Consider the following 10,172-nt stretch of genomic DNA (forward strand, 5'->3'; position numbering starts at 1 on the left):
CCCACAGCGCCCCCTAGTGCCGGGCTGGGACCCCCCCACAGCGCCCTAGTGCCGGGCTGGGACCCCACAGCGCCCTAGTGCCGGGCTGGGACCCCACAGCGCCCCTAGTGCCGGGCTGGGACCCCACAGCGCCCCTAGTGCCGGGCTGGGACCCCACAGCGCCCCTAGTGCCGGGCGGGGACCCCACAGCGCCCTAGTGCCGGGCTGGGACCCCCCCACAGCGCCCCCTAGTGCCGGGCTGGGACCCCCCCCACAGCGCCCCCTAGTGCCGGGCTGGGACCATCCCCGACACAGCGCCCCCTAGTGCCGGGCTGGGACCCCACAGCGCTAGTGCCGGGCGGGACCCCACAGCGCCCTAGTGCCGGGCTGGGACCCCGACATAGCGCCCTAGTGCCGGGCTGGGACCCCCACAGCGCCTAGTGCCGGGCGGGGACCCCGACACAGCGCCCTAGTGCCGGGCGGGGACCCCACAGCGCCTAGTGCCGGGCGGGACCCCACAGCGCCCCTAGTGCCGGGCTGGGACCCCACAGCGCCCTAGTGCCGGGCTGGGACCCCGACACAGCGCCCCTAGTGCCGGGCTGGGACCATCACCGACACAGCGCCCTAGTGCCGGGCTGGGTCCCCCCAAACCAGCGCCCCCTAGTGCCGGGCGGGGACCATCCCGACACAGCGCCCCCGAGTGCTGGGCGGGGACCCCCCCCCCGACACAGCGCCCCCTAGTGCCGGGCTGGGACCATCCCTGACACAGCGCCCCCTAGTGCCGGGCTGGGACCCCACAGCGCCCTAGTGCCGGGCTGGGACCCCACAGCGCCCCTAGTGCCGGGCTGGGACCCCCACAGCGCCCCTAGTGTCAGGCGGGGACCCCACAGCGCCCCTAGTGCCGGGCGGGACCCCACAGCGCCCCTAGTGCCGGGCTGGGACCATCCCTGACACAGCGCCCCCTAGTGCCGGGCTGGGTCCCCCCCCGACCCAGCGCCCGCGAGTGCCGGGCTGGGACCCCCCCACAGTGCCCCTAGTGCCGGGCTGGGTCCCCGACACAGCGCCCCTCGTGCCGGGCTGGGACCCCGCCCCCCAGCTCCCCCTAGGGCCGGGCCGGGACCATCCCTGACACAGCGCCCCCTAGTGCCAGGCTGGGACCCCCCCCCACAGTGCCCCCTAGTGCCGGGCTGGGTCCCCCCCGACACAGCGCCCTAGTGCCGGGCTGGGACCCCACAGCGCCCCTAGTGCCGGGCTGGGACCCCCACAGCGCCCCTAGTGCCGGGCTGGGACCCCCAGCACAGCGCCCTAGTGCCGGGCTGGGACCAACCCCGACACAGCGCCCGCTAGTGCCGGGCTGGGACCCCACAGCGCCCTAGTGCCGGGCTGGGACCCCCACAGCGCCCCTAGTGCTGGGCTGGTACCCCGACACAGCGCCCCTAGTGCCGGGCTGGTACCCCACAGCGCCCCTAGTGCTGGGCTGGGACCCCGACACAGCGCCCTAGTGCCGGGCTGGGACCCCGACACAGCGCCTAGTGCCGGGCTGGGACCCCGACACAGCGCCTAGTGCCGGGCTGGTACCCCACAGCGCCCTAGTGCTGGGCTGGTACCCCGACACAGCGCCCCCTAGTGCCGGGCTGGGACCCCGACACAGCGCCCTAGTGCCGGGCTGGGACCCCACAGCGCCCCCTAGTGCCGGGCTGGGACCCCCACAGCGCCCTAGTGCTGGGCTGGTACCCCGACACAGCGCCCTAGTGCCGGGCTGGTACCCCCCCGACACAGCGCCCCCTAGTGCTGGGCTGGTACCCCCCCCACAGCGCCCCCTAGTGCCGGGCTGCGACCCCGACACAGCGCCCCCTAGTGCCGGGCTGGGACCCCCGACACAGCGCCCCCTAGTGCCGGGCTGGGACCCCCCCCACAGCGCCCCCTAGTGCCGGGCGGGGACCCCACAGCGCCCCTAGTGCCGGGCTGGGTCCCCGACACAGCGCCCCCTAGTGCCGGGCTGGTACCCCCCCCACACCGCCCCCCAGTGCCGGGCTGGGACCATCCCCGACACAGCGCCCCCTAGTGCCGGGCTGGGTCCCCCCCGACACAGCGCCCCCTAGTGCCAGGCTGACACCCCCTGACACAGCGCCCCTAGTGCCGGGCTGACACCCCCTGACACTGCGCCCCCCAGGGCCAGGGGGGAGACGGGGTCCGGGCCTGGTATAACTTTCCGCTCGTTTAATTCTCCTGTTCCCGTCTCTCCCCAGGCCACCACTGTGGAGATGAACTTTGCCACCAAAGTCCTACCCAGCCCCAGCCTGGCCCCAAACCCTGAGTGCGGGGGGGAGTGTGAACTGGCACCCACAGGTGAGCACCCCCCGGCATCAGGCTGGGAGACGGGGCACAGCCGGACCCCCTGGCACAGCACCCCCTGGGGCCGGGCGGGGAGATGGGGCGGGACCGGGAGCCCCTGGGGCCGGGCGGGGAGATGGGGCGGGACCGGGACCCCCCGGCACAGCCCCTCCTGGGGCCGGGCGGGGAGATGGGGCGGGACCGGGACCCCGGCACGGCGCCCCTGGGGCCGGGCGGGAGATGGGCGGGACGGGACCCCCGGCACGGCGCCCCTGGGGCCGGGCGGGAGATGGGGCGGGACCGGGACCCCGCACGGCGCCCCTGGGGCCGGGCGGGAGATGGGCGGACCGGGACCCCGCACGGCGCCCCTGGGGCCGGGTGGGGAGATGGGGCGGGACCGGGACCCCCTGGCATGGCGCCCCCTGGGGCCGGGCGGGGAGATGGGGCGGGACCGGGACCCCCTGGGGCCGGGCGGGGAGATGGGGTGGGACCGGGACCCCCCGGCACGGCGCCCCCTGGGGCCGGGCGGGGAGATGGGGCACGGCCAGGACCCGTCCTGGGGCTGGGCTGGGAGACGGAAGATGGCCAGGGAGTCTGGAGGGAATTGGGGATGGGGAGGATTCTCCCCGGGGGGCCTGGTGTGGGGGCATACGGGGGGATTCCTCCCCAGAACCGCCTCCATTATTGATCCCCCCCCCCACTTGTCTCTCGCTCCCCCCCTGCAGCGCCCCCTGCTGGAGATGCCGCCACCTCAGCTCCCCTCCCCGCCGCCCCCTCCCCCCCTCCTCCAGCGGCTGACCTGCCCCCTCCACCCTGCCCAGCCTCCCCCCCGGCTCCGAAGGCCGACGACAGGGAGGAGGAAGCCCCAGTCCAGCTTCCCGCCCCTGAAGAGCAGCAGCGCCCCCCCGAGACCTCGCCGGCCCTGCAGGACCCCCGGCACCCCCTGTCCTACCGGAAAGCCACCAATTTCGCCCTGGACAAGTTCCTGGATCCGTCGCGGCCGTACAAGTGCACGGTGTGCAAAGAATCCTTCACCCAGAAGAACATCCTGCTGGTCCACTACAACTCCGTCTCCCACCTCCACAAGATGAAGAAGGCTTCAGCCGACCCTACCGCCCCTTCCCGGGGCGACTCGGGGGGCCCCGGTGCCCCCCAGCCCTCCTCCGACAAGCCCTACAAATGCACCACGTGCCGGGTGTCCTACAACCAGAGCTCCACCCTCGAGATCCACATGCGCTCGGTGCTCCACCAGACCCGCTCCCGGGTGGCCAAGGCGGAGGCCACCAGCAAAGGAGAGGCGGGGGAGGCGGGGGAGGCAGCCCCGGCCCCCCTCACCGAAGCTGAGCCCCCCAAGATCCTGGAGGTGCCGACGGCGCTGCCGTTCCCAGCACCCCTCTTCTCCCCGCCGCTGCTGCCGCAGTTCCCGGTTGTGCCAGAATCCCTCCTCAAGCTGCAACAGCAGCAGCTCCTCCTGCCCTTCTACCTGCACGACCTCAAGGGGGCGCCCAAGCTCGCGCTGGCAGCGCCGGCCCTGGCCCTGCCGGCCCCGTCGGCCCCGCTGATCCTGGCTCCGCCCAAGGAGCCGCCCCTGCCGCCGCCGCCCCCGCCGCCTGCCCCAGCCAAACCGGAGACGGAGGAGGACGCTGGTGGAGAGGAAGGCAACGTGGCCTCCCACCCGGCGGCCAAGGCTCTGCTGGAGAACTTCGGCTTCGAGCTGGTGATCCAGTACAACGAGGGCAAGCAGGGGGCGGGGGGCGCGGCTCCCCCTCCAGTGGCCCCGCTGCCCCGCCCGCCAGCCGAGAAGCTGCGGTGCGGCACGTGCGGGAAGGTCTTCTCCAACATGCTCATCCTGAAGACGCACGAGGAACACGTTCACCGGCGCTTCCTGCCCTTCGAGGCCCTCAGCCGCTACGCCGCCCAGTTCCGGAAGACCTACGACAGCATGTACCCACCCGCCGAGGGCACTGCCCCTGCGGAGACACCCCCGGTGCCCCCCAGCATCCCCCCTCTCTGCCCACCCTTCCTGATGAAGCCAGTGCCAGTGGTGGTGCCCCCGGCACTGCCCGAAGCCGAAGGGCGGTGGGTCCGGGGTGAGGAAGAGGAAGCAGGGACGGACCCATCCCGGGACGGTCTGTCGAGCCGGCGGTTCTCCCGCACCAAATTCACCGAGTTCCAGTCGCAGGCTCTCCAGTCCTTCTTTGAAGCCAGCGCCTACCCCAAGGACAGCGAGGTGGAGCGTCTCTCCGTCCTCCTGGGCTTGGCCAACCGGGTCATCGTGGTGTGGTTCCAGAACGCCCGGCAGAAGGCCCGGAAGAATGGTGCCGAGGCTGGGGGTGCCGGAGGGGGCACCGTCACCAACCAACCCAGCTGTAAGAAATGCCAAGCCACCTTCCGGTGCATCTTCGACCTGGTGCGGCACCTCAAGAAATGCTGTGACGACCGGCCCTCAGCGGCAGGCGAGGAGGAGGAGGAGGAGGAGGAGGAGGGAGAGGAAGAGCCAGAGGAAGAGGAGCCGGAGGAAGAGCCCAAGCCACCAGCTGAGGAAGAGGAGGAGGAAGACGAGGAAGAGGCACCAAGGGGCGATGGAGACCCCAAGGAAGATCAGCCAGTGAGTGATGGAGCCATGGAGCCCCTGGAGAGCAAGGCCCCCACGTTCTCCTCCGATCCACCAGGCGCCCATGGCTCAGCACTCCTGGCCCCTCATGACCCGCTGCCGGAGCTGCCCCGCAGCCAGGGGGCGCCCATGAAGAGGAAGCACGAGGATGGGAGCCAGTCGCCGGGCGGCGGGAGCGGCGGCGAAGGGGAGCCTCCGCGAGACAAGCGTCTCCGCACCACCATCCTCCCGGAGCAGCTGGACGTCCTCTACCGCTGGTACGTGCAGGACTCAAACCCCACCCGCAAGATGCTGGACTGTATCTCGGAGGAGGTGGGGCTCAAGAAACGGGTGGTGCAGGTGTGGTTCCAAAACACCCGTGCAAGGGAACGCAAGGGGCAATTCCGGTGCAGCGCCAGTGCCGGGATCCCCCCCATCAAGACCTCCCCATCCTGTTCCTTGGCCAAGTTGAGTCCTGGTGGCGGGATGGTCAACATCTCTGGTGGCGGGACAACCAATGTCTCCGGTGGCGGGACAACCAATGTCTCTGGTGGCGGGACGGCCAACGTCTCGGGTGGCGGGACGGCCAACGTCTCGGGTGGCGGGACAACCAGTGTCTCTGGTGGCGGGACGGCCAACGTCTCCGGTGGCGGGACGGCCAACGTCTCTGGTGGCGTCTCTGACGGTGGGACAGCCAGTGTCCCCTACAGCATCAACCAGGCTGAGCCGGAGCCGTCAGAGCTGAACGAAGCCCGGAGCCCATCCGGCGGCGATCTGAGTGACTCTTCTTCCTCCTCTTCCTCCTCCTTGGCCGATCCGGAGTCGCCAGGCGGGCATGGGCGGGCGTCGGAGGGGGCGGCCGGGCTGGATCTGCTGGGCCAGCGCCGCTACCGGACCCAGATGTCCAGCCTGCAGCTGAAGATCATGAAGGCGTGTTATGAGGCCTACCGAACGCCCACCATGCAGGAGTGCGAGGTGCTGGGTGAGGAGATCGGCCTGCCCAAGAGGGTCATCCAGGTCTGGTTCCAGAATGCCCGGGCCAAAGAGAAGAAGGCCAAGGCGGCCTTGGCTGAGGGGGGCCCTGGGGCTCCCTCCGAGGGCCCCCCTGAGCCTCGGGCTGAGTGCCCCGTCTGCCAGGTCAAATACGACTTCTACGTCTCCTGCCGTGGCCACCTGTTCTCCCGTGGCCACCTGGCCCGGCTCAAGGAGGCCGTGCAGGCCCAGCTGCGCAGCGAGGGCCATGATGGGGCGCCAGGGCCCCCACTCCTGCCCATCCCCCCTGGAGCCCCCCCAGGAGCCGGCACTGCAGGTGAGTGGCAGGACGTGGAGAGGTGAGTGGGGTCAGTGGGGGGAGGGGAAGGGGGCTTCCCTGCCCCTGCTTCCAGTGTCCTCCCACATGCCCCCACGCCTCTACAGTGCTCCTCCCCCCTCGCCCCGGGCCCACCCACCGTCCCCCTCTCCTGTCCCCCTTCCACGTGCTCCCCACTCCCTCACCTCTAGCAGTGCCCCCCTCCCCCATTTCCCTCCCCCTTCCCAACTTCCTGCCCTCTCTGGGCCCCCATCGGGTGGGGGGGGAGAGTGGGACAGGGGGGGCAGGGATATTCAGCCCCCCATGGTGACCTCCCCTCCCCATCCCCCTCCTCTGAGCAGGCCCCTCCGCCGCCCCCGGCACCGGACTCCTGGGTTCCACGCCGCCAGGACATCCCTTACCTCAGAGCCAGCTCAGCTCGGCGCCGGAGCCCCCCAGAGAGACCCAGCCGGAGCCGGGAGCCGCCAGCGCGTCGCTCGCCGGAGCCGCCAGACTTCCCAGCACCGTAGCCAACCCCGCCCTAAAGACCCTGAAGGGTGTGAAGCCGCCGGTGCCCGCGCTCCTGGGCGCCCAGTTCCTGCCCTTCTCCGTGCCAGCGGGCGCCCCGGCCTCCCTGTTCAGCGCCCCGCTGCCCGGCGGCTACTTCCAGCAGCTGTACGGCATGAAGACGGGGCTGTTCCCCATGAACCCCGTCATACCTCAGACCCTCATCAGCCTGCTGCCCGCCCCCGAGGCCCCCGCGCCGGCCGGGGTCTCCACGGTGGACGTGACCCACCGCTACCTGTGCCGCCAGTGCAAGGCGGCGTTCGAGGGGGAGGCGGCGGCCACGGCCCACCAGGCCGGCTTCTGCTACTACGGCCAGCCGGCGCCGGCGCCGCTGCGCGTGCCCGTCTGCACCTACCACTGCCTGGCGTGCGAGGTGCTGGTCAGCGGGCGGGAGGCGCTGGGGGCCCACCTCCGCTCCAGCGCCCACCGCCGCAAGGCCGGCCCCGCCCCCGCCGCCGGCCCCGCCCCCGGCCCCGCCCCGGCCTTTGCCAAAGAGGAAGCAAAGTTACCTCACTCGGACCCCAGCCCAAAAAGCAACTCTACCTCGACCACGCTTCTAGCTTTATGAACAGCGCGGGGTGCAGCTGGAGACGGGGGGCGCCTGGAGCCCCCCGCCCTGCCCTGGGGAACCGCCCCCCAACCCCCTTCACCCTGAGGGACCCCCAACCTGGAACACCCAACCTGCTCCTGGCTGCCTCCCCAACTCCTAATGTGCCCCAGACCTAGATACAACCCCCCATACGCCAACCCGGCTGGAGGGAGCTGGCACTTCTGAGTGCGTGTGCGTGTGGGGGGTGAATTCAAAGCACACCCCCCGCCTTCGAGGTTGGCAAGATGCCCACACATGTGCTAGACGTGTTCCCAACACAGCTGGCCCCCAGAAGCCCCCTCCTCTCCGCACATGTCAGGCATGTTCCCACCATGCAGGCTCCCCCAAATGCCCCACACATGCTCCCCGTGTGTCCATCCGTGTATCACGGGTGGCGCCCCAGACTCTGCCCGCCCCACACATAACATAAGACAGGGCTTCCACATGACCCACCCCCCCCACTTCTCTCTCCCCGCAGCCTCCCTTCCCCCATGCCAACTCCCAGGTGCCCCCCAGGCTGCCCCCCCAGCACATGCCCCATACTGTTACCCATCAAGACAGGCCAAAACCAAAACTCAACTCAACGGACAGCACGAGAGACAAACTCAAGGAATGAAAAGGGGGCAACCCCTGCCCCCATCCCCCCGATATCCTGCCTCTCCCCCCTCGAGCATGCTCCGCCCATTGTGTACAGAACTCGTCGGGACGGACGGACAGACAGACACTGGCTGCAGCCCCAACCAAACAGGAGACCGGGGGCCCATCCCCCCTCCAGTCTCTCTCCTCACGGCCGAGGGTTTTGCGGGACCGGCCCTCGCTCCCCAATTTTTCCGGGGCGACCCGGGGTGGATCAACAGACGCTTCCCCACCCCCATCCTTCAAAGGCTTTAAAAGATCCCCACGTGCCCGGTTCCCCACCCCAAAACCGCATCCAGCCAAGCTGCCGGACGGGGAACGAATTCCCCCCTTCCGCCCGCCGCCCTGCGAAGCCAAAGCTTCTCCGACCGTGGCACCGCAACCAAAAATCCCACCAACCGCACGACGGCCCGAGCGAGGACCTGACAGACGCCCCCACCCCCACCCGAGAACTCAGCCCCACGCCGCCGGCGAAGGGTCCCCCCTCCCCGGCCTCGGCCCCGGCCCGTCGGGTTGGAGTTTATGCCCGTCACCGGGGCGGGTGTTTTTAAGCTTTTCCCCGTGTCCCCCGCACCCCAGGATCGAGTCATTGGGCCGACGGCGAAGGGCGTTTTGCGCGCCGCGTCGTCGCCGCCCCAAGCGAAACTACAAAGCGGGGGGTGGAAGAAGGGGGGGGGGAATAAAACTTGGGCCTGTGCCCCCCCCGTCTCCACCCCGCCCTCCCCACCGGAGCACCAAAACCCGGCGTTTGTTGTGTATTTAAAGAAAAGGGGGGACAAGGGCAAAGGAAATAAAAGGAATTGAAAATAAAGGCTCGGAAAGCTCGGGGGGGTCGGGTCCCGGAGCGGCTGAGCAAAGGGGGGGGCAGACGGTGGAGATTCCCACGGTTTAGACCTGTCCTGTGTGTCCCCGCCCCTGGCTCCGCCCCCTGTGGAAGGAGCCCCGCCCCCTCTGGGCTGACTCCACCCCCTTCCTTGCTCTGCCCCTTTCCCTGCTCTCCCCACTCCTCCTGCAGCCCCGCCCCCTTCGCCCAGTGACCCCACCCCTCCTCAATCAGCCCCGCCCCCTCCGCCCAGTGACCCCACCCCTCCTCAATCAGCCCCGCCCCCTCCGCCCAGTGACCCCACCCTCCTCAATCAGCCCCGCCCCTTCGCCCAGTGACCCCACCCTCCTCAATCAGCCCCGCCCCTCCGCCCAGTGACCCCACCCTCCTCAATCAGCCCCGCCCCTTCGCCCAGTGACTCCACCCTCCTCAATCAGCCCTGCCCCTTCGCCCAGTGACCCCGCCCTCCTCAATCAGCCCTGCCCCTTCTCCCAGTGACCCTGCCCCTCCTCAATCAGCCCCGCCCCTTCGCCCAGTGACCTCACCCTCCTCAATCAGCCCCGCCCCTCCGCCCAGTGACCCCACCCCTCCTCAATCAGACCCACCCCTTCGCCCAGTGACCCCACCCCTCCTCAATCAGCCCCGCCCCTTCGCCCAGTGACTCCACCCTCCTCAATCAGCCCCGCCCCCTTCGCCCAGTGCCCACCCCCCCCCTCAATAAGCCCCGCCCCTTCGCCCAGTGACCCCGCCCTCCTCAATCAGCCCCGCCCCTTCGCCCAGTGACCCCACCCTCCTCAATCAGCCCCGCCCCTTCGCCCAGTGACCCCACCCTCCTCAATCAGCCCCGCCCCTTCGCCCAGTGACCCCACCCTCCTCAATCAGCCCCGCCCCCTTCGCCCAGTGACTCCACCCTCCTCAATCAGCCCCGCCCCTTCTCCCAGTGACCCCGCCCTCCTCAATCAGCCCCGCCCTTCTCCCAGTGACCCCACCCTCCTCAATCAGCCCCGCCCCTTCGCCCAGTGACCCCACCCTCCTCAATCAGCCCCGCCCCTTCGCCCAGTGACCCCACCCTCCTCAATCAGCCCCGCCCCTTCGCCCAGTGACTCCACCCTCCTCAATCAGCCCCGCCCCCTTCGCCCAGTGACCCCACCCCTCCTCAATCAGCCCCGCCCCCTTGGCCCCGTGACCCCACCCTCCTCAATCAGCCCTGCCCCTTTGCCCAGTGACCTCACCCTCCTCAATCAGCCCCGCCCCCTTCGCCCAGTGACCCCACCCTCCTCAATCAGCCCCGCCCCTTCTCCCAGTGACCCCACCCTCCTCAATCAGACCCACCCCCTTCTCCCAGTGACCCCACCCTCCTCAA

At 70.4% G+C, this 10,172-nt stretch overlaps 1 protein-coding gene across 2 annotated transcripts in view; it reads left to right on the plus strand.

Moving 5' to 3' along the window:
* Window positions 1–7,954, plus strand: part of ZFHX2 (zinc finger homeobox 2) — a 33,005-nt gene extending 25,051 nt beyond the window's left edge. For both annotated transcript variants that reach the window (XM_039498277.1, XM_039498278.1), the window contains exons 8-10: window positions 2,229–2,328; window positions 3,039–6,215; window positions 6,557–7,954. In XM_039498277.1, coding sequence (XP_039354211.1) covers window positions 2,229–2,328; window positions 3,039–6,215; window positions 6,557–7,329 — 4,050 coding nt within the window. In that variant the 3' untranslated portion in view covers window positions 7,330–7,954. The remainder of the gene's footprint in view (window positions 1–2,228; window positions 2,329–3,038; window positions 6,216–6,556) is intronic.
* The last annotated feature ends 2,218 nt before the right edge of the window (window positions 7,955–10,172 follow it).

The sequence above is a fragment of the Mauremys reevesii genome, linkage group 13, assembly GCF_016161935.1.
Source record: "Mauremys reevesii isolate NIE-2019 linkage group 13, ASM1616193v1, whole genome shotgun sequence".
Taxonomy (NCBI): domain Eukaryota; kingdom Metazoa; phylum Chordata; order Testudines; family Geoemydidae; genus Mauremys; species Mauremys reevesii.